This window comes from Protopterus annectens, chromosome 7.part0, assembly GCF_019279795.1.
Source record: "Protopterus annectens isolate FY-2018-M chromosome 7.part0, PAN1.0, whole genome shotgun sequence".
Lineage (NCBI taxonomy): Eukaryota > Metazoa > Chordata > Ceratodontiformes > Protopteridae > Protopterus > Protopterus annectens.
Window position 1 is genome coordinate 1,159,461,345 of NC_056739.1, and position 24,692 is coordinate 1,159,486,036.

The 24,692-nt window shown below is 39.4% G+C and overlaps 1 protein-coding gene across 5 annotated transcripts in view; it reads left to right on the plus strand.

Moving 5' to 3' along the window:
* The window catches only part of HERC1 (HECT and RLD domain containing E3 ubiquitin protein ligase family member 1), a 3,987,333-nt gene that overhangs the window by 3,584,777 nt on the left and 377,864 nt on the right, over positions 1-24,692 (plus strand). For all 5 annotated transcript variants that reach the window (XM_044077739.1, XM_044077741.1, XM_044077740.1 and 2 more), the window contains exon 70: positions 14,649-14,787. In XM_044077739.1, the coding sequence (XP_043933674.1) occupies positions 14,649-14,787 (139 nt within the window). The remainder of the gene's footprint in view (positions 1-14,648; positions 14,788-24,692) is intronic.

Genomic DNA, 24,692 nt, shown 5'->3' on the forward strand with positions numbered 1-24,692 from the left:
TTGTGTAATAACTATAACTGTAGATGTCCTACTTTTCACTATAGCAGCATGTCATTCCTCCCTCCTTACCCCTTATTAGTCTCTATTTTCTTAACTTCTGCATGAGGGGTCCTCCTTTTTTCCCTTTCTTGATGCACATGCTCTTTCCTTTGTTCCTCTTAGGTTGGTCTTGTTCTTCTGGGGCAGTTCAGTTCTGAGGATTAGATGTCTGTACATCAGTTGTGCACCTTACATCCTGGACATAGGACATATATCTGATATGGTGCCTGGAAGGGCTTAAGGTTTTGATATGCTGACCGGACATACGTCTGTCCTTGGTAGGATATCCCTTTAGTAAGGAATACTGCAACAGTGAAAAGTAGGACATCTACTGTTATGGTAAGTTCTTTCAAAACTCTACTTTTTCTGTTTAACAATTTTCATTCACGCTAACATTATATAAGTTGATCACTTCTTACCTTCTCTTAAATTTCAGCTCTCCTGAATGTTGATCTGCGTGCCTTATTCCATCAAATTCCATTTGTTTCTATTTAATTTCCCCTTTACCTATTCTAAACATCCCATTTTCAGTTCTTTTTTCTCCTTTACAGTATTCAGTACATCAGTTATGGTTGTTTAGATTTCGAGTTCCATTTTCTAGTAATTGCTTTTTGGCAGCCAAGAGTAATAAACTTAGTTGTTATGTCTAGGCAATTCAAATCCTATATCCCAGCTGAAAAGAATCATTTCCTCAGTTACAGCCATTTGCTCCCTAAGTATTTCTGACAAAATGTTCTGTAGGCAGTTTTTAAAATCTGCCAAATAATTACATTCCCAAAAACATGTTCCTTGTTACTTCTCCCCTTCCCAACCCAATTCCAGGATTTGCTGTCTGCCCGAGGAAAATTTTTCTGAAGTCCGCTTTGGGTATAAAAATGCTTGTGCTAACACTTCCATGAAAAAGTCCAAAACCTTTTGGATTGTGTTGCATACTTGGTAGCTATGCAGCTGTCCTCTCACTTTTCTCTGGTAACTTGCCTTTCCAGTCTCTTTATATAATCTTTTCTGGTCTCTTCTGATGGATTCTTACCATTTATCTATTTTTTTTAACAGCAGCTTTTCCCTTTGGTTATAACTGTGTTAAGTCCTTTTAGGGAAGACATTTTTAATTTGCAATCCAAACTTTTGCTAAGCCTCATCCCATTCTTATCTTTACATCCCTATTTATTTGCTCCCAGTGCCATGGTTCCTTTTCTGATTTTCTGTAATAAATCAGCCCACTCTTGTCTGTTTTATTCAGTCATCCATACCAATAGAATCTCTTTTCTCCATTCCTGTATTGACTTAGTTTTCAGAATACTTTCTGTTACCATATAAATATAAATATAATCTGTTTGATTAGCGCTGTTCACCTTAAGGACCTGCATCTAAAATCCTACTGTGTCCTTGTATCTTGACCATAAGGAAGTTATGTTTATTTATTTTTATGAAAACCCTTGTTTTCACTATCATTTCTTTCCACTTTGATTAATAACCTTCTATTTGACTTGTATGCATGAGCCTTAATTGCTTAGCTCTAAAGTTCTCTTCAGATCAATTAACCCTAAACCACCTTGTTCTGTTGGAAGAATCTACTTATCCCACTTAACTCTTGCCCCCTTTCCTTCCCAGACTTGTTTTTTGTTTTTCTTTTGGCTTTTCCCGGTTAGGCGTCGCCACAACGGAACTCCGGTCCTCTAATGATTGGTAGTCAATTTTTATGGTGCCGAGGTGCCAGCCCGATGCCCAACCTTCAACGAAGGCACGCCCATTCACACATGTCTTTTGAATGCCACTCGACCGTGGGGAGGACATACAGACTCCACACACAAGGCGCTCCAGCCGAGAATCGAATGGGAGAACCTCTTGCTGTGAGGCGACAATGCTACCACTGCACCACCATGACTTTCCCTTTCCTTCCCAGACTACTATCTGTTAATTATTGTCCACAACTTCTCTTCTAGTTGATAAAAATATGCCTGACCCGTATATAAAACTAAAGGGACTTAAACATTTTCACTGCTTTAATCTTACTATCCACATCATTAAACAAGAGCTTCCAGTTTCTCAGTTTTTGTAATTGTTTTTAGTATTTTCCCATACATCCTTGGCTACCATAATAGAATAATTTTTAATCCATACACTAAATACGTCATCTTTTTGTATCCCTATAAATTGTGGATATTTATTTATTTATTATTTATTTTCAGTTTGATGACCGGGGAGGTCCACTGGGCTCAAGGAGCCCGTTTTCAGTGGAGGCCCGGGGAGAATTCATGTGTGGGTGCATAGTTTACTGCTATATTCTTTGTTTCCTCTTCATTTATTTTATATTAAAAAAAAAAAACACGAAGTATTCTTTTTTCGATTTATCATGAACATAATTTCATCTGTGAAGAAATCTAATTGTTCTTGATTACCATACCAATTATACCCATAAATTTGTGAGTCTCTTATTTTCTTTGCCAGTGGCTGTAAGTGTAAAGCAAATAAGCAAAGGAGAAAGATTACATCCCTGCCTGGTTCCTCTATTTAAATGCAACTTGTTTGAGAGGACCCCTCCCACCTCAATTCTTGCCTCTTAACCTCATATATCCTTTTAATTAACTATTTTTCTATCAGAAAACACAAATGCTGCCATTGCCATATTCAGTAAATTCAAGCCAACTCAGTCCAATGTGTTGTTTCCATCAAGACCCACCAACAACAGCTGTATTTTTCTTAAAGTCTGCTTTCCTGTGGATCATCATCATCATTCTTTTCATGTTGTCAGATGTTTTCCTTCCCTCCACAAAACCACATTCCAGCCATATCTTTCAGTTTTAGCAACACATATGCCAATCTCTTAACAAGTATCTTTTGCAACCCTATGCAACCACCAGGCCCTTAAGGTCTAGCACACAAAACCTCCTCAAAGTAACCAAATATAACAATGAAGCTGGTAAGTCTGTCTACAGTCACTGTATAACAAAAACCTGGAACTCCCTTCCTGCCCATATAACTGACAACAAATCCCCATCACAGTTCAAGAAACTTGTTAAAACTCACTTTTTGAATAATCGACTGTGCTCCTGTATCCCCCTCGCTAATGTCTCATTAGAACACTTCACCTAACTTAAGTAACTCTGCCAAGCCAACCAATCATAGTACTGTACCCACTTAGGAGTGTTAATCTACTGCTCATCCCATCTCTCCAGGAGTTAGGGAGAATTACCCAGCAATGTGCTTTCCATAAGCAACTAAAACCAGGAGAAGACATATTGTAAATCAGTTTATCCTTCTCAACTAAAACCAGGCGAAGACGTGTAGTAAATCAATTTGTTATCCTTCTCAACTATAGCGAGCATCATCTGCTCTCTCGGAACCTTATTCTACATCTCTCTGCTTTTACTCTGATAGTAAATCTATCACAAGAATCCTAAACTTAGGAATATCTTCTAAAATTTAATATTATATTGTAAAGAACGTATCCTATCTGTTAGTTAATATGTATGTCAAAGTCTCTTCTATGGAATTTGTATGTCAAAAGTTGTCCTTAAAACTATGTTTTGTAAAAAAATTGTTCTCTTGGAGCTTTTCTCCCCGGGCCTCCACTGAAAACGGACTTGTAATCCAGTTGCACTCTCCCGGTCAACAAATGTAAAATAAATATTCTATAATACATAAATACACTATTTTTTTCTAATTTTGCAAATGCGGCTGTGTGACAATAATCTAGAGCCAATATTCACATTGTTTAAAATTGAAAATGGTCTTAATGAAGCTGAGTCTGGGGTTTGTTTACCCTGTATGGGTATTACATCCACCATAGCTTTCTTTCATGCTACTACTGTTCCCTCTTATCACATTCTTCCATCCTAACTTCCGATTACAAACCTCTCAACGGTACAGATTTTCGCAGAATGTCCAGATTTTTGTCTCATATTTTTGGTCTGTTTTTCATAAAATTGTGGTTTTCTGGCAAATTAGTGGCAAATCATTCAAGACTAAAGTTAGAAAATAATGACAGACGTACGAGACTCCATACCCTTCAGAAAATTCATGCTAATGCAAAACCTGTTATTCTGCCAACTTTCTAAGTTTGTAAGAGCAATATATAAAAAATGTCCCTATTTTTGGGCCTTTGTCCCACTTTTATATATGGCTTTGTCCAGATTTCTTGCTCTGAGAGGTTGAGAGGTATGCAGGTATCTGTAATAAAGCTATAGGACCTTTGGATATTTTCCTTGTCACGTGCTCCCTACATTTGACAACAATATTTTTAATTTCTGTTGGTGAAGTTGCTGTGCTAAGAGTTTTTGTGCTTTAAAGTTGTTTTCAAACAGTGCTTGTTTAACAGCAACCTTTGTAAGCTCTTGCATGTGTTATCAGTATTTGCCATTAGTTTCCTTTTATCATTATGCAGTTGCTCCACGTATTATGTGCAGTTTCTCTTCCTCTGAAATATTTTGACAACCTGTCTAAATGATTCCTATTACTTTTTTCCATATTTATTTCTGCCATATTTTAAATTCCATTTTCATTTTATCCCAGTCCCTTTATCTATTCTGAAGAAATGTCTGTCTTCCTTAATAACTCTCATATCATTTCCACTACCTATTCCTTAAATTCCTGTCCTTTAAACAAATAAGTAGGAAAGTCTTAGTGTCTCATTAGTACTTTATTGTCCTGCATCTTTATCTTGGTCTTTATTGCTACATGATCTGAAAAAGTTATTGAATGTGTTTAAAAGATTTCCATTAAATACCTCTTTTCCTGTGAAATGTAATTTGTATCCAAGAGAGCCATAGCCAGTTCATCTAGTACCTGGTGGTGGTCCCTGAAGTAGTGCTTCGCCCTCCCCTGCTCTTCAAGTTAAGAGCAAAAAAGAATTGGGCTTTTAATGTAGAAAGCCGATTGGTGCTTTTGTACCAATCAGCTTCATACAACAGCCAAATCTGCACCCATAGCTCTTTATGTGAAGAACCAAAAAAAAGACCTCGGCATTTACTCTAGAAAGCCAATTGGTGCTTTTGTCCCAGTGGGCTTTCCTCCGATACACATCCCTCTCCCTCAGCTGTTTAATTGAAGAGCAAAAAAAAAAGTGTGTGACCTGAAGTGCCTTTTGTACAGGCATTGTGGTTGTTGTCTTTCGGCTTTTCCCGGTTAGGGGTTGCCACGGCAGAACTCCGGTCTGCTAATGATTGGCAGTAGATTTTTACATGCCGAGTTGCCGGCCCTGATGCACAACCTTCAGCGAAGGTACGCCCATTCACGCATGTCTCCACACAGAAGACGCTCTAGCTGAGAATCGAACAGGACAACGTATTACTGTGAGGTGACAACGCTACCGCAGCACCACCACCGCAGTACTGTACAGGCATTGTGGTACTGAAATATATATTAAGGAATGCAAGAAATCTCAATTTGTCCCCCCCCAGCACTTTGTGCCCAGGGCAGCTGCCAGCTTCACTCCATCCTTGTTATAGTACAGCTGTGCAGTCTAGCCAAGTTTTGTACCTTGGGAAATAATATCTAGTTCCTGCTAGTAAATCAGCATCTTCCAGTCAAGATATTGGTTCATAGGTTCATAGGTTCATACTAGGCTATCTGCCCTAGGGCATTTATAAGCCTAGCCAGAGTGTGTTTGGCTTTCGCCACCCATTTTAAATTAATTTTGCTATGCCTTTTTTTGAGGTTAGTATACTGTGCCTCTGTCTAACAGTGACACAGAAGTGATAGCCGGGGTAAACCTACGATCTCCCATCCACTCATCAAGATTCCTCTTGAAGAGAGTCAATGTGGGACTCTGCCTAACCTGGACTGGGATTTTATTCCAGAGTGAAGGGAGTCTCTGGGTTATGAATCTGTCCCTCCAGCATGTCCTATTTATTTCAGTGCTGAGGTTCAAGTCTCTCGAGCGTAGCTCGATGGGATTTGGATTTTCTGAGGTGCAGCATGTCCATTAATTCTGGGTTGGACATGGCTTTATACGTCAGGCACAGATCGCCTCTGAGCAGGCGGTATGCCACTGAGTAGAGCTGGAGTTTCTTTAACCGGGCAGCATATGGCATCTGTTTGAGCCCTTTGATCCTCTTGGTGAGGTACTTTTGGGGTCTTTCCAGTTGCTGCAGGTGTCTGGTAAGGTACATCCCAAAAGGGGCATTGTACTCAATTATGGGCCTGATGAGGGATGAGTAAAGAGGTACGATGACCTCCCCTGATCTAGATGTGAATCCCTTCTTGATTAGGTGGGCTATATAAAATGTTTTTCTAGCCACTTTGGCCACGTGGTTGTCAAATGAGAGATTGCTATCAACTTGGGTCCCCAGGTCCGTAATGACTTCTTCTGTACTTAATGGATTACCACCTATGTGGTAATTTGTGGGCACTTTGTTTTTGCCAAAGGGGATGACTATACACTTTTTGGCGTTTAGCTTGAGGCCATGGCTCTGGCACCAGTTGTCTGTTTCTATGAGGCCCTTTTGGAGGATGCTTGTGTCGGCTGGAGAGTTGATTATGGCCCAGTTTGCAGTCATCTGCGAACTTGGTCAGCCACAGTCCTTCCGTGTTGGCCTGTACCGCCAAGAAATATATACCGAACAAGAGAGGTCCCAGGACTGAGCCTTGTGGGACGCCACTTGTAACTGGTTTGGAGTCTGACATGGCTCCAGCAATTCTAACCATGTGGGTTCTGTCCTTGAGCCAGTTTGCAACCCATCTAGTGACATACGGGTTTATATTTAAGCTGGTGAGCTTATCTATAATGCCCGAGTGGGGTATTGTATCGAAGGCTTTTGCGAGGTCCAGGTAGGCTGTGTGGACCACCTTCCCCTCGTCAATGGCCTTGGTGGCTGTTTCAAAGAAATCGACCAGGTTTAAGAGGCAGGATCTGCCCTTAACAAAGCCAAACTGGGTAGGATCCAGTGTCTGTAGGTCCCCAATATCTTTATTTATGATGTCCATGATGATCCTTTCCATAGCTTTGCAGACCAAGCTAGTCAGGCTTATGGGGCGATAGTTTCCAGGATCCGTTGAGGCACCACCTTTGTGGAGAGGGACCACTGTTGCTGTACGCCACTCTTTGGGTACATATCCTGTAGTAAGGCTAAGATTGAACAGTAGTTTTATGTTTGGGTTTAGCTCTTCTTGGAGTTCATGTAGGACACAGCCCGGGACACCATCTGGTCCCATTGATGCTGTGTTTTTTGCTTTGGAGAGGGCGGCTCTTACTTGAGCATCTGAGATGTCAGGGGGGGCAGCACTCTGTTGGGATAGATATTTGAATAGATATTCTCATATATGTCTTCAGAAATCTACCCAATTTTTTTTCCACATTTTCCTTTGTAGGTCCCCTATATATCCTTACTGTTGCAAAGCAGATTCCTGCCCCCACATGTAAATAATAATCCATGCTGAAATCTAATTATTTTTCCCAAAATTCTCTTAAGCTCCATAATAGTAGTTTTAGGTAGGATGTAAATACATGCCAGTGTTAAGCCTCCTTTCCTGCCTCTTACCTCTTATTAATTACCACAAAACTACAATTACTGTTAAAAAAAAACTGCCATTATTGTCTTTATTTTATTCTTATATCACTATTGGACCCTGTCTCATAATCAACACTATTACCCTCTCCACTTTTTCTTTCTCCCTTGATACTGTGCTGAATGTCCATTATGATGTCCTTCCTTTGACAGATTCACATTATCATTTCTATTCAGATGTTGTCTCCTGTAGTGTTGTTATTTGCACCCTACAGTTTTTCATATCATTTTGTAGTTTTCTTTTTGTCCACACCTACAATCCCATTGACACTCCAGGACTGAGTATATCTCAAGACTGACTCACATTTTCATCTGAAAGTGATTTGTCAGTTGTCCTGAACTAATCCATTCCTATCCTTGCATTCTTTCCAGGGCCAGAGACCAGTGAAGTTAGTACCCTTCACATGCTGAGTGCTCACTGTTGGTTTTGGTGCTTTCTAAGAGGTTGCTTGCATTTAGGAAGGTAAAGCAATCCATTCCCTTTTCCCAGGAGAAGAAAGAATTTGAGGTTGCCAGAAGACACTTTCCAGATGGATTGATAGCTGTATTATCTGCTACCATCAGACAGCAAACCGCCTGCTGACTAATGTGATCAAAGTTAACTACAGTAGAGGAGTTTGTATCTCGAGTGTTTGTTTGTGTCTTTCGGCTTTTCTTGGTTAGGGGTCGCCACAGCAGACCTCCGGTCCACTAATGATTGGTAGTGGATTTTTATGTACCGGGTTACCAGCCCTGACGCACAACCTTCAACGAAGGCACGCCCCATTCACGTATGCCTCCACACAGAAGACGCTCTAGCTGAGAATCGAACGGGACAACGTCTTGCTATGAGGCGACAATGCTACTGCAGCACCACCACCGCAGTATGCTTCAGAAATGTCTTCTGTCAGTCATTTGTATTGTGACCACTAAGTCTTCAATACATACGTTCACTGGTTTAGGACTCAACGTTCGAAGCACTGTATATCTGTGATTGTTTGTGTCCTGTGACCCCTGTGGTTTAATGCTTGTGATTCAGCCCAGCCGTAGGACCCGTTCTAGGAATGTTTTGGATGTTAAATATAACAACTCTCAATAGATTTACAAATAAGACTGTCTTTGATGGGCTAGACATACACTCCCTCCCTCCATCCTCCTTTGGACACTTGTCTCCACCATACACCTTCTGCTTTTGGAGTTTCTTCTAAGTTAAGCAAGTATAAAATGTACCCTTATATATAATTTTAAGATTTTTATGTAGAAAAATTTGTTACCCTTTGGTCTATCCACTGTGCCATGTATATTTACAAAGTGCCCGTCTCCAGTAATTGATTACGGCAGGTGTCAAGTCCAGACATTCACATCTTTCAATATTTGAATGCTTATCTCATAGGGATTTCAACTGAATTTGCAGAAATAGGCTATTTGCACTCACTAGGTTTTTTTCTGGATTGTGTTCTGGATTTGTCCCTAGGAAGAACTTTTTTTTCCATTGGACAATGTAAAACAGTACAAGGAAATATTCTTGAACTTCTCCAGCCAGTCTCAGACTTCTGCCAGAGTATTTCTCAGGATTCTTATTTTTATTGCTTCAATGATTATCATGATTCCCTTAGCCAGATTTCACATGAGAAGAACTTAATGGTACCTCAGATCAGTTGACACTCCGCATCAACGCCTTTTATCTTTTCAGAGTTCGTTTCTGGGGTTTGTCAGAAGGATCCAATACTCTTTGATAGAGTTTTGATACCTGTTAGGCACCTTTTGTTTGAAGACAAACAACCAGTATTACAGGAGGTAAAAATACTACTAAGAAATCATTTGTGCAGGTGGAAAAGTTTTTCTAATTGGTGCCACTCTAAGAACCAGGACCCTTTCAAGGCCCAGGTGTTTCTGGTTCTAGATTATTTGTGAGAGTTTTTAATCCTCTGGCGTCTCTTACTCATCTGTTAAGATTCATCTTTCAGCCATTTCTGCTTGTCTGCCCTAAGATCCCACCCTTTTCTCTAGTCGTCAAGTTAAGCATTTTTTTTAAGTAGTTTTAAATGTCTGCACACCTTTATAATAGATGATCTCCTTGGGATCTTAACTTTGTGCTTGAAAAACCAATCAGACTGATTTGAGGTATTTAATGTGGAAAACTGTTCTGTTTACTCCACTAATTTCTGCAAGAAGGGTATCTGAGTTACAAGCTCTTAGGTGAGTCAACCTTACCTCATTTTCCATAAGGACATGATTTCTTTGAGAATTAATCCTTCAATTATGCCTGTAGTAGATGTTCATCGTGTTACACTGCCGCAGTCATTACACTTGGGTTATCCTGCCGTCAGGCGGTTCCCCAGTCGGCCTGAGTTCCAAAGTCTTGGTCCTGCGTCGGTTGCTGTCACCTTCTCCCTGACGTCAGTGCGACAAGGGTATATAAGATGCAGCCAACGCCATTTTCTTCAGTCTTTTTTGCAGCGTGGTGCCTGAAGCAAAAGCAGTTCGCAAGTGCCGGTCAGCCGTCTCCTGAGATTTTCATTCCGAATCCAGAACCAAAGTCTTCTACAAAGCTAAGTACCCCGTTGGGGAAACTTTTTCTTGCCTCAGACCGATGTCAGTAAAAGTTAATAACTGTATTTCTTGTGGGAAGCCAATACCTCATAAGGATTTCCATTCCTATTGTATCCCATGCCTAGGCCCAGACCACGACATCACTGGTTGTCGGTTTTGTGCTAGGTTTAACAAGCGCACTATTAAACGTTGGTTTGATTTTGCCTGACATTATTTTGGTAGAAAATTCAATTATACCATGCCGTCGGAACTTCCGACGACCAGAATACACAAAAAGCGCAAAGACAAGGATAGGCATCCGAGGCCCAAAACTGACGACGAAGCCTCTTCTAGGCCAGTCGCTGGTTCTCCGGTTTTCAGCGAGGCACTTTCGCAGCCCCTGACGACCGCTTCTGTAGAACCACACTCCGCCTCTGACTCCCACGTGGAGATGGCTGGGCCTTTGGACGGAAACTTATCATAGCATCTTATATACCCCTGTCGCACTGACGTCAGGGAGGAGGCGACAGCAACCGATGCCGGACCAAGACTTTGGAACTCAGGCTGACTGGGGAACCGCCTGACGGCAGGATAACCCAAGTGTAATGAGTACAGCAGTGTATACACTCGAACATCTACATTTATGGTAGGTACAAAACTGTACTTTTCTATGTTTACCCTTAGCCAGACCATTAATCATCTTGTATTCTTTCCAGAACCTAAAAGTAACAGAGAAGTAATGCTACTTATAAATGTCCACAGGCTGCCCAGGTACAACTTGGTCAAAATTAATTCCTTTAGGAAAGCCGATCAGCTCTTTGTCTATGATTTTTATTTTATTTTTTGTATTTATTTGACATTTGTTTAGTGGGGAGGTCTGACTGGACCATTTTCAGTGGAGGCCCAGAGAGAAAAGCTCCACGTACAATTAAACAGTTGACAATAATTTACACTTTATAAAGAAGCATAAAGACAAGAGAAACAGTATAACATTGATCTCGCTAGAACAGAACAATAATATTCGAACCATCAGAGTAATTATGGGCTAATGTAATGAGGGCCCATGCAGAAAACTATAACAGAAAATAAATAAATTGTGACTAATACATTTTTTCACACACAATATAATAGCAGAGTTGGCAACTGTTTGTTATACATAGAAATATGCATATGTAGAAGTACATTAGGTGAATGGGGGGGGGGGGTTAGGAATGGAGATGAATAGTGTAAGAGAGAAAAAGGTAGTTGCAGGAATGAGGGTATGGTATGATCAGCCAGATGCTATGCATGGGCAGAGCCATTTGCTGGATAAGTGTTCTTTGAGATAAAGTATGGCACTAAATCGAAAGAGGTGGCGACAGTTAACACGATACCCCGACCCCCATTTAGAAAAAAATGGGAAAAAGGAAGATGATGATGAAGTTCTTTGAGATGTTTAAACTTGGATGGTTTTGTGGTATTTATGCTTTGTTGAGGGATGGTATTCCACAATTTGGATATTCAACTAGAGTATAGAGAGTCTCCAAAGCTGTTGTTTGATTTGGTGACATTTAATAGGAATTTGTTAGATGATCTCATGGTTCTATTATTGGAGTAGGGTTGTACAAGATTTTGTAGAGCTTGGCATTTATTGAGTTGGTATATGATAGTATGGGCAGTGGTAATTTGATTGAGAGATAGTAGATTGGGTAGCTATAGCCATTTTAGTTTGTGGAGAGCAGCACAGTGATGGGATCTGTCAGGGGAGTTTGAGTGGAGTCTGGCGATTTTGTTGTAACAGGACCCAAGTTTAGTTAAGTCTGTTTTTTGTTTTCAGATTTGTAAGGATAAGAGAGGTGTACAGTGTGGTGGACAGTAGTTGAGTCCTTGTAATGGATTATCTGGTGGAGTTAGTTAAGAATGGCTTCACTCTGTAGAGTGAGCCTAGATTTATGTGGGCCTTTTTGATAAGTGCTAGATGTTTGTCAAATCTCAGGCTGTTATCGATGGTGACTCCCAAGTAGTCTGGTGTGTGAGACTGGTTCAGTTTTGGTTTTGTTGGATGAGTAGATGAGAAAAGGGGGAGTGTGGTCAGTTGATTTGTTTGAAAAAATCATTAATTTAGTTTTGCTACTATGAAGGTAACAAAAAAGGACAACCATTGTCAAAGCAGACAATCTCAAGATGACTGTCTCTTGCTATTTCTTTCTTTTATACTTACCGTAATGAGCCACTTCCAGGCAGAGGTAGGGCCCAGTCTGCTAGGGCTTTGGCTTAATCTGTGGTTTTTGGAAAGAGGTGGACTCTACATGTATTCTGGAGGCAGAAACTTGGTCCAGTTTACATGCTTTCTCAAAGCATTACAAGCTGGATTTTTGCTAGGACCATTCTCCAGGGGCTCCTGGATTCCTGAGTTCCTACCTCCTTCCTTTTTGTAGGGAGGTAATCTGCCCAAGTAGCTTAGGCTACTGCAGTAGTGATTTAAATGCCAAACATAGTACAGCTATGTTGGTAGACTTATCATAGCAGTAGCTGTTTTAATAGTTCATTGTTGCAGTAACTGTCCCCTCTCTCCTATCTCCTTACTTGTTTCTGTGGATTTATTTCTGGAATATGGATATGTACACCTTTGTGTATTTAGTTACATGGATTTTTCTTTGTTATTCCTTTCCTAGCATTTTCCTTTCAGAGCTGTAACCTCCCTTCTTGGATGAAGAAAGCTCTGAAGCTCTTGGTACCCAAACCAGCTCTTATATGCCTCTACTTGAGCCAAGGGCACTTTGGGCTTGTGGAAGGTTCCATAAAGCTTTGAACTTTGGCCAGTGGTCATATTCTAGGCAAGAATATAATCCAAATCGCTTAGGTTACTGCAGCAGTGATCTAATAGAACATTTACTGTTGTGGTGTGTTGTGTTAAGTTTACTTACACGACTGTACTTTTCCTTTTTCTTAATCCTGTGCCTGCCAACCATCAGGCCCAGTAGGCTGTTTGACCCATTTCATTCCTCATAGCTGATCACAGGGTTGTTATCCAGGCAGACTTCAGAGTTTCCCCTCCCACTGTTGCCCCTAGGAGATCCTAGTAACTCCTCAGGAGCTTCTGAGAGATAACTGTGGATGCCAGACATTAGGGGAGGAGCACACAATCTTCCCCATATGACTGTCCCTTGACATACATGTCTGCATCACAGCAGCACATCCTTCTGGCCTGACCCGGACTCTGTGGGCTGCACCACCCAGTCCTCCTAGTGGTTGTCGCTGTGCACTGAGCCAAGTCATTCCACCCACCCAAAATAGTCTAGCTGTATGTCACTCACTCCCATCATCCCTATAATCTAGCGCAAGTCAAATGGGTCACAGCGAGGGCAGTATCTCTGTACACTGTGGAGGTGGGGTATCTTATTGCTCTTGTTTAGATGTGAACTTTGTTTTTTTGCTAGCAGCCCCCATGTGATTTCTCGTAGCAGTTATATAATTTAAAAGGATTTCAGAACTACTGACTTTAATGTGTAAACCCTGTTTCATAGTCTTCTGTTTAGCTGTTCAGTTTTGTTTTCTTTAACCCTGAACCAGAGGAAGGAGTCTGTTGCATCCAGCAACTAAATCAATATCATAAACTGACATTTTCTGGTATATTATATCACTCTTATCAAAAGAAAATGAGGACTTCCATTCATATTGTAAATTTAAGTTGCTAGCTCATTGCATTTCTTTTTATGTTTTAACAAGTATTGTAAAACATTTTAAGGAGTCACCGAAGTTCAGTGCTCTGCTTCAGGTGAGCAGCAACTATGTTGCCTTTTTCTGAAGTGTCTGCTTATGCCAGTGCATGGTTGCTACTTGGATAGTATTGTTCACTTTCACAAAATACCATAAATTGGAGGTTTTGTTTAATTGTACATGTTATTGTTTCATGATTATTTATTTATGTGCCATGGTTTACACAAAAAAATAAATGACTGATTGTAAATTGAAAGTTGATCAGAATTTGGAAGAACAGTTATGCAAGATAATCCGTCAGTATTGCCCAACACTTCTTGGGTAGGGATGGTGTATAGGCTGATATTTTCTAATTCTTTGTAAAGTAATATAATACATTTCTGTGAAGTACTTACCCTAGCCACGTGGTCCTTGCTAATTAAGATGGCTTCTGTAGTAATGACACCCTTCGGCCATTCTGCTGCTGTGTTCTTTCTGATATACCCTCAGTGATATATTTAATTGTTGCATGTGATTATTAATTTGCTGCTAGAGTGCCTTATACAAAGAACTGAAAATGCATCTGTGAGAAAAAGACCATAACAATTATGTCAGCCATTCTCCCTATCTGTTAAGGTATCACCGGCTTTATGTGCAACATCCAGTAATACCCAGGCTTGTTTGCACTGCTAAAAAATAGGCCAATGAAAAATAAGAAAGAAAATGCGGTTATCCTGCTGTAAGTGTCTCTTAAAGATCATTTGTTACATGGGTATCATGTATGTAACTGTGCTATATCTTGTAGCAGTTTCAGGGATATGCTAATAAACTTAGTTTTATGATTAAGCTGAATGTGCACTAAATTAAATTGTTAAATACTGACTTGGACCTGTTTCACTTTTCTTAAATTACAAGCTTGGACTGGGTCACACCAACCATGTCAGAGAACCTACGCTGGTTACTACACTTCAAGGAAAGACAGTTCGACAGATTTCAGCTGGTCGATGCCATAGTGCTGCATGGACAGCACCTCCTGTTCCTCCAAGAGCACCAGGTAAATGGGGATGAACTGAAGTCCTGTCTATGTAACTTAATAGAGTTGTGCAATATTAGTGAAGCAAAAGCCGAGGGTCAGTTGATTTCCCCTATTAGGGAAGTAGAATTTCATTTTTATTTTTAATTATTTGTTGACTGGGTTAGCTTGCTGCATACAGTTATACCTTTTCAGGGGTGATCTTAGGAGCACTGTGTTGTTAATTGACTTTTTCAGAGTTTCACCTTAGGAAATACCCTGTACACAGGAAGCAGCTCATTAACAGCTCAGAGCTTTAGTCATCTGTGCTAGGTGCGAGACAAAAATTAGTATTACTTCTTTTATAAGATCATCCAAAGCTAGCTACGAAAACAAAATTGCCACTAAATCCAAGGACAACCACAAAGCATTCTATAGCTATGTCATGAATCTAGATGGCAACACCCACATCTGCTCTGAGTTACAGCGCAAAAGCACGTAAATTACAGAACCAACTGATATTGCCAACATCCTGGCAGATAGGTTCAGTGCTAACTTTACCCCCCTCTCACCCCCTAAAGGGCCCATATCTATACAGGAAGAATGCAGAGTCCCTGTAATCACAACTACGCAGTTGAAAGCTGCACTCTCTAAAGCCAAAAACACAGCATCCATGGGACCGGACAACATCCCAGGCTGCGTTTTACACGAACTTCAGAACAAACTGGCTCCCCACTTAAGCACCATGTTCAATAATAGCCTCGCATCAGGCTTTGTGCCCACTGAATGGCGCACAGCAACAGTTATCTCACTCCACAAAGGGGGAGCCACCACTGATCCCGGGAACTATCTACCTATTAGCAACTATCTACCTATTAGCCTGACGAGCCTGGTCTGCAAGGCCATGGAACATATCATCATGGAACTCATAAACAAAGACATTGGTAACCTCCAAACTCTGGATCCCACCCAGTTTGGGTTTGTGAAAGGCAGATCATGCCTCCTGAACCTGATCGACTTCTTTGAGCCAGTCACCAAAGCCGTGGATGAGGGTAAGGTGGTTCACACAGCCTATCTTGACCTCGCCAAGGCTTTCGACACCATCCCCCATTCTGGAATTATAGCTAAACTCACTAAACTAGGTATAAATCCCTATGTCACAAGATGCGTTGCTAACTGGCTCACTGACAGAACCCACGCTGTAAAAGTTGCAGACTCCAAATCTGACCTCAAAGCAGTGACAAGTGGGGTACCACAGGGTTCCGTCCTGGGACCTCTCCTGTTGGGTATCTACTTCTCTGAAGTACAGGCTAACAAAGAAGGCCTCTGGCTAACGAAGTTCGCAGATGACTGCAAACTAGGAGCCATAGTCAAGTCCCCAAATGATGTGGGCATCCTACAGAAGGGCCTCACTGAGACAGATGCCTGGTGTCAGAGCCATGGCCTCAAGCTCTGCCAAAAAGTGCAGTGTCATCCCCTTTGATGAAAACTCTGTACCCATGAACTACCACATAGGCAGCAATCTACTTAACACCAAATGCGTGATAAGAGACCTTGGGACCCAGGTGGACAGTAGTCTCTCCTTTGATAGTCACATCGCCACAGTACCACGAATCCCACTAGGCGCTGAGGCACAAAACCCTCCGTTTAAAGACACAAAACAGAACTGTAGATAGGATCACTGCAACTCCAAACTATCGAACACCAGATGGACGAGCAGGAAAGGTTAAAAAGTTCTTTTATTGCACACAACAAGAAAACCATCCAAGTAACCACTCCAAGTAACCACAAGCGCCTGTTCTTAACAGGCTTTTTCAAGTGTATTAGGTTGCTGCTTCATTCAGAATTTATACCAAACCAACCCTGCTCATGTGATTAAATTAATTGCATGATTGTCATCAATTGATTAATACAAAATATTTAAAAGACATACCCTAAAACCGTAACTCTTTTTCAAAACATTAAAACTGCAATTTTACTATCAAGTCTTTCCTTAGTTTGCATATAGAAAAAAAGTAATAAATGTATATGTAACTGAACTTTCAAAACCTAAAAATATAACTTAATACTTTATGTAAACCTGTTGTGTGAAAAATAAGTTACAAAAGTTTATGTTGAAATGAAATGCTTTCCTTCGGTACTTTAAACACACATTTTGTAACCACAAACACATTTCCCTTTCTCATAACTTCAAAACAATATACAAGTTTTGAAAGTATCAATTAGATACTTACTACAAACCTCTAACCTATTTAGTTCATTAAAAAATATATATTAAAATATACTGCTTGGTTTAGGTGACAATAAAACAACTAATAATACTGTAAACATGACTATTTTAATATTTAATGCTTTTAGATGATAGTTGAACCTTAGAAACTCAACAATGACCAGATTCAGAACCATTAATCCAGTTACCCCTAAAAGTTGAAACAATGTGGGGTACTTCAGTTGATCCTGTTTCTTCTAGCCCTAAGAATGTCCCCTAAACTTATCCCTTCATTAATGCCTGGATATTTGGTTGCGTTAAGCCTTAGTTGCCAGGTTAATTCTTTGATCCCCAGCTTTGTTTCCCAGTCTCCTCCTCTCAAGTCTTGTTTTACATTGTCCACTACAAAAAACTTTAATGCCATGTTTTTACAACTGAGAGAATGCTTGTAAAACGCACTTGTCTCTTTCCTTGTTTTAATGTCGTTTATGTGTTCATATATTCTGCGTTTTAACTGCCTCTCAGTTTTGCCCACATAAAAGGATGGGCATTTTTGGCAAAATCCTATATATATAACTCCAGATGAATTACAATTGTAATTGCACTTTGCATACAAGGTGCTTTTACGTGAGGGAATATGAACCTGCTCTTTGTTAATAAGATAGGAACATTGCTTGCATCTACCGCATGCAAAAGTGCCTTTTCTTTTGCTACTAGAGCTTGCTGTTTCTCTTCTAATTGAATGTTTTGTTCAAATATTCCCTTCAAATTGATGTTTCTTTTCCTAGTAAAGTTATATGTTCAGGAAATAACTTATTAAATTCATCTTGTGATGTAATCATAGGCCATAAATTCCTGATAGTGTTTTCAATTAGCAAAGAGTCCTGAGAATATGTATATACAAAATTCTTATGCTTGTCACATTTTGTGTCATGTTGCTTCCTGAGTACTACAGGCCCTATTCCCAACAGAGGTTTAAGATCGTTCCCTTCTATGAACAATTTCATCCAGTATAACCTGGAACAATTCAAAAGGATAACCTCTAATGTGAAAAGCTTTTTTTAAAAATTCTGCCTCATCTTGAAATAGTTTGTCTGTACTACACATTCTGGACGCTCTTACTAGCTGTCCTTTAATGATGCCCTTTTTGATGTGCCAGGGATGACCACTATCGTAGTGCAAGTATGCATTACAGTGTGTTTCTTTCCTGTATATCTGTGAAGTGAAACCTTTTTGATTAGGTCTTTTTGTTAGTGTAATGTCCAAGTAATTCAAACTTTCTTTACTCAACGTGTAAGTGAATCTAAGAAAACAAGTGGTGTTCTCCAGGTACTCTATAAATCCTAAAAATTGTTGTTCTGTACCTGACCATAGGATGCAAATATCGTCCAAAAACCTTTTGTAAAATACAATATGTTCTTTCCAGCTGGTGTTGTGTATGAATTCCTTCTCCCACTTGTGCAAAACTATATTTGCATATGCAGTAGCATGGGGCCATAGCCACCACTTTTTGTTTGTAAAATTCTTCATTAAAATTTATAAAGTTGTTATGCAGCACAATTCTCATAAATTCTAGTATTGTGTTAACTAGATCAGTGCTAAGTCCTGATTCCTTAACAATGACTTCTCCGAACCAATCCATACCTTGCTCGTGCGGTATGCTCGGAAATAATTCGACAATGTCTATTGTTACCATAAACAAGTTGGAATTGTCAATTTCTTGATTTATATTGGTAAGGAACTCCCATGAATCTTTACAAACAAAATCTAGTTGCTTAACATATTTTTTCAGGTGGAAGTCAATGAATTTACTCAGAGATTCAGTTACACAGCCTGCTCCTGATACAATAGGACGAAATTTTAAAGGAGCAAGTCCCTTATGCACCTTGGGGATACCAAAGAGTACAGCTGTTTTAGGTTTAGGTACAAGTAAAAATTGTGAGTTTTCTCATCCAAAAATCCTTGCAGTAATAAATCATGTATGTAGTATTTGATTTTACTCACTGCTATGTTAAGTTCATTCAAAGAGCTTGGTTCATAGGTGTTAGTGTTTTGTAACAAAGCAAAGATGTAATTCTCATATTCAAGTTGCTTCATGAGCACTATACCCCTCCCTTGTCCGGCTTCATTACTCTGATTTTATTCTTCTTTAAATTATTAACCACCTTCTGCAAATATTCAGGAAATTAGTAGAGCCATAATTCTTGTTTCTGTCTAAATTATCCCTAAAAATTTTTTCTATAATTTCTTCAAACATTTTAGTTTAGGGTGGACAGGGGTTAAAAGTGCTACTTCTACCCAGAGTAGTTTCAAGTGGGGCCTGATTTTTGAAAATAGCAGTTAAATTTAAGTTTCTTACAAACAATTTAAGCTCAATTAAAAGCTTAGGAAGAAAAGCTGGCTTGTTGGGTACAAATTGTAGTCCTTTAGTAAATAATTCAAAAAAGTCTTTGGTAATGTTTATGTCTGTGTAATTATATATACTGAAACTGTCAAATGTGTGAACACTGCACAAGCCGTGCTCACTTACAACTCTAGAGACCTTTATGTCATCTTTGTTAACAGAATGGTCATTACTCAACGTCTCCTGCCCCATACATTCTGCTGGTATTGATTTGATTTCACCCTCGGTCTGCCCTGGGGAAGTTGAAAACCCTGCTGCATACTGTTGGTACTTTTTTGTGCAAGTCTCTCACTTCTCCTGGGCATTTCATCATAGTTGTAGCCATTATTTCTACTGTGAGAAGTTACAGTCTCAGTGTTTTCAAGGGTGTTTTGTTTATGAGCTCCCCCTGCTGGGTATGCCCTCCCCTCTCTATATTCCATTAAATCTCTTTCTAACTTTCTTGCCTTCCTGTCTAAAACTTTAAAACAGTGCTCGTCTACTTCTCTGAACGTTTCATTGTATTTCCTTTTATAACTTAAAATCTATCATCGTTAGTGATACTATCATGCAGTACATTTAGTTCATTCAACAAAACCTCTTCTTTTTCATGTAGTCATCAACCATTAATTTCAAAACCTCAATTCCAGTTTTATTAAACAACTCTGTTAGTTTAGAATGCAAAGTTGAGCCTGAAAAGCGCTGTTAGGGTATCTGTAACAGCGTAACCCCTTAGGTACACGCTCAACTTTAATGCATTCCTGCAAATAATTAATCTCTAACTGTGAATTTTTAAAAGCATACAGTTTGTCTTTAAATGTCTCAAAGTCATTGTCCAACTGCTCCAAATGCAGATTAAAAGTACCTGTTTTGAAACATGGTAGCTGTTCTGTCCAATCTTTAAAGCTGAAATTGTTGTCCATACTAAAAGTTCCGTTTTTGTCAGCATGTTCTTTGCTGTTAGGAGAAACGAGCGGATGATTCACCATAACCGGCTCCCTGTTTGAAGGTCCTGGTCTTGGGCCTCTTCTACCCACGTTGTTCCGTTCCTTGTCTTTCGCTTGCTGCTGGTTGCAAGGTATTCCTGAAGTCGAGGAACCATTAGACCTGTTGGAATTCATTATACTGTTGTTTAACTGTGTTAGTAGAGCCAAGACCTGATTTAACTCTCTGAGTTACCGTGTCATCCGGTCTTCCCAAGTAAGAAAGGCGTGTCAGTAAAAACTGGAGATGTTGCGTCCTCTGCCATAGCTCAAAACCAGGAAGCAATACAACGAAAACAAACCAGTACCACGAATCCCACTAGGCGCTGAGGCACAAAACCCTCCGTTTAAAGACACAAAACAGAACTGTAGATAGGATCACTGCAACTCCAAACTATCGAACACCAGATGGACGAGCAGGAAAGGTTAAAAAGTTCTTTTATTGCACACAACAAGAAAACCATCCAAGTAACCACTCCAAGTAACCACAAGCGCTTTCGCCTGTTCTTAACAGGCTTTTTCAAGTGTATTAGGTTGCTGCTTCATTCAGAATTTATACCAAACCAACCCTGCTCATGTGATTAAATTAATTGCATGATTGTCATCAATTGATTAATACAAAATATTTAAAAGACATACCCTAAAACCGTAACTCTTTTTCAAAACATTAAAACTGCAATTTTACTATCAAGTCTTTCCTTAGTTTGCATATAGAAAAAAGTAATAAATGTATATGTAACTGAACTTTCAAAACCTAAAATATAACTTAATACTTTATGTAAACCTGTTGTGTGAAAAATAAGTTACAAAAGTTTATGTTGAAATGAAATGCTTTCCTTTCGGTACTTTAAACACACATTTTGTAACCACAAACACATTTCCCTTTCTCATAACTTCAAAACAATATACAAGTTTTGAAAGTATCAATTAGATACTTACTACAAACCTCTAACCTATTTAGTTCATTAAAAATATATATTAAAATATACTGCTTGGTTTAGGTGACAATAAAACAACTAATAATACTGTAAACATGACTATATTAATATTTAATGCTTTTAGATGATAGTTGAACCTTAGAAACTCAACAATGACCAGATTCAGAACCATTAATCCAGTTACCCCTAAAAGTTGAAACAATGTGGGGTACTTCAGTTGATCCTGTTTCTTCTAGCCCTAAGAATGTCCCCTAAACTTATCCCTTCATTAATGCCTGGATATTTGGTTGCGTTAAGCCTTAGTTGCCAGGTTAATTCTTTGATCCCCAGCTTTGTTTCCCAGTCTCCTCCTCTCAAGTCTTGTTTTACATTGTCCACTACAAAAAACTTTAATGATGTGGGCATCCTACAGAAGGGCCTCACTGAGACAGATGCCTGGTGTCAGAGCCATGGCCTCAAGCTCTGCCAAAAAGTGCAGTGTCATCCCCTTTGATGAAAACTCTGTACCCATGAACTACCACATAGGCAGCAATCTACTTAACACCAAATGCGTGATAAGAGACCTTGGGACCCAGGTGGACAGTAGTCTCTCCTTTGATAGTCACATCGCCACAGTAGTCAGAAAGTCCTTCTACATGGCACACCTCATCATAAAAGGGTTCTCATCCAGAAAAAAAAGAGGTCATTGTTCCCCTGTACTCGTCACTCATTAGACCCATTATATAGAGTACAACTCCCCTTTTGGAATGTACCTCACAAGACATCTGCAGAAGCTGGAAAGGCCACAGAAGTACCTCACAAAGGGGATTACTGGCCTCAAACAAATGCCCTACACTGACCGCCTCAAAAAACTCCAGCTTTACTCCGTAGCATATCGCCTACTCTGAGGTGATCTCTGCCTAACATATAAAGCTATGTCAAACCCGGAGCTGTTGGACATGCTACACCTAAAGAAATCCCAATCCCAATCTCTAGGGACCTAAACCTTGTCACCACAATAAACAGGACATGCTGGAGGGATAGATTCCTGTCCCAGAGACTTCCTATACTCTGGAACAAGCTGCCCATCTATGTCAAGCAAAGTTCTTCATTAGCACTCTTCAAGAAAAATCTTGATGAGTGGATGGGAAATAGGAAATACACCCCGGGGATCACTTCTGTGTCTCTGCTGGACAGTGGCACAGGAAAATAACTTTCTTGGGTGGCATAAGCTATGGAATCTTGCTGGCTAGGCTTACGTGTAGGCCCTTGGGCCGATAGCCTAGTACCTATCTAGGAACCTATTCCTATGGTATGAAGTTTACAGTCAGCAGCAGATATTTAAGACTTGTGAAGAAAGCCTAAATTCAAATCTAGCTGAGAAGATGGGAGCCATTACAAGTTTCTGACATCAAAAATGAGATGATACCATAGAAGCAGTGAATGTCTGTGTTAGTGACTGCAATTTAATTAGGATATATTCTTACTGTAAGTAAAAAATAAGTGAAGAAAATTTATAGTAAGTTTAATGCTGTGAATGAGACAACAAGATGCAGCTAATTTTATGGTGTAGCACGCTGAAAGAGTGATGCCCAAAATGGATAGAATGGTAGCTGTAATTATGGGGTATTGACACAGTATGTACATGCACCATGGATGAGGATTGCACCAATGTAAAATGTTAATTTTGAATGAGTAAAAATTCATGTTTAAAAAATGGGTTGTGTGCTATATTATATTAGGTTAGTTGGGTCTTTCTTAAGAGTTTTTACTGAATGGTTTGTCTTTGTGGCCTTTTGACCCTTTGGTTTGAAAGTGAAATAAATAATAATGTTGGTAGTATGGTGTGCATGCAGCTTGTTACAGAAACAGTATATTTTTAAGTATTTGACCTTACAGGTAGTGTATTTTTGGATAGTTGATTGTCAGTTGAGTGTAACCCAGGATGAATGCTTTGCCACAGTCTCAGTTTCTCAGATTGTTTATGTTGATTCAGAATTAATAACTGGTACAAGGGTTTACCAAGGGTTGGAGGGGTATTCTCTGTGCCAGTGAAAACATGAGTTGAACTCTTTCTTAACCCCTTTATTGAATTATGACTTGTGGCAAAGGCAAACTTACAATTATATAAAAGTAATCAAACCATATTAACAAATTCACGTTTACAGACTTTATACGATCGATAATATATGTCAACATTACATAAATTATTCAGTTTTTGCCTTCTGTTAAACCTCTTTCCTCATCCAAAACATTTTTCTGCATGTATTGTTCCTACCATTTCCATGTTTTTCTATGTAATTTACTCATACCCTTTTCTAAAGATCCCAGTTCCTGTTCTTTTATCTATGTTACAGTATTCACTACTTCAAGTACAGTTGGTTTAGATTTTGTTTTCCATTTTCTTGTGATTATTTTTTTGACAGCCACCAGAATTAAACTTAACAAGACCTTATTGTATGTAGGCATTTCAGATCCTGTATCCCAGCTCAGAAAAAGTCATTTCCTTAGTTATACTCATTACCTCCAACTATTGCCTGCCATCTACCTGAGGAAAAATTCTTTGGAGTCTGCTTGGGGTATAAAAGTGTCTATGTAGACACTTCTAGGCAAAAATCCTAAATTTAATATTTTGGACCCATTTATATGTCCTGCCATTGTTTCTTTGTGAATTGCATATCTAATTACCTTTCCCAATCTTTTCTGAACTATTCTGATTGATTCCTATAGTTATTGAGCAATATTGTATATGCCCTACTTATTATCCCTTTTTTGACAGCAACTTCTGTTCTAGATTTAATTAAGAACTCAACTACTGCAGGCCTTTGATTTGGGATTCCCCTATCCATTTCTCTTTGTATTCTGATATCAATCCATGATAGGGAAGGCAATCAATAGCTTGCAATACAAATGTCTTCTTGGCCTCTTCCCATTCTGTTATCTTTCCTTCTCCAATTATTTGTTCCCAGTGCCTTGATTCTTTTGCCAGCTTCCCCCAGTAAATCCCATCCCCCTCTTGTCTCTTCTGTGTACCCCTAATTGCAGGTATCACTCTCTGCAGAATCTCCGTTATCTGTTCCCATGTTGGATTGGTTCTTGGCATACTTCCTGCTACTTTATGAATGTAATATTCTGTATGTATGTTATTGTCCTTAAGCATGTGTGCCCAAAATCCCATTCTTTCCTTATTTCATGAATTGCCCCCTGCTTCATCCATTTTCACTCTGAACTGTAGCTTTCTGTTTGTGTTGTATACAAGAGCCTTAGACTTTGTAGCTCTGAAATATCCCTTCAAATCAGGTAGACCTAAACCTCCTTATAGTGTTGGGAGTATCATCTTATCCTACTTGACTTTTGCCCTCTTCTCCTCCCAAATAAAATCCTTCAACATTTTATTATTTACTGTGCACAACTTCTAAAAATTTGTCTGAGCTGCGTATAAAACTAAAGGGACT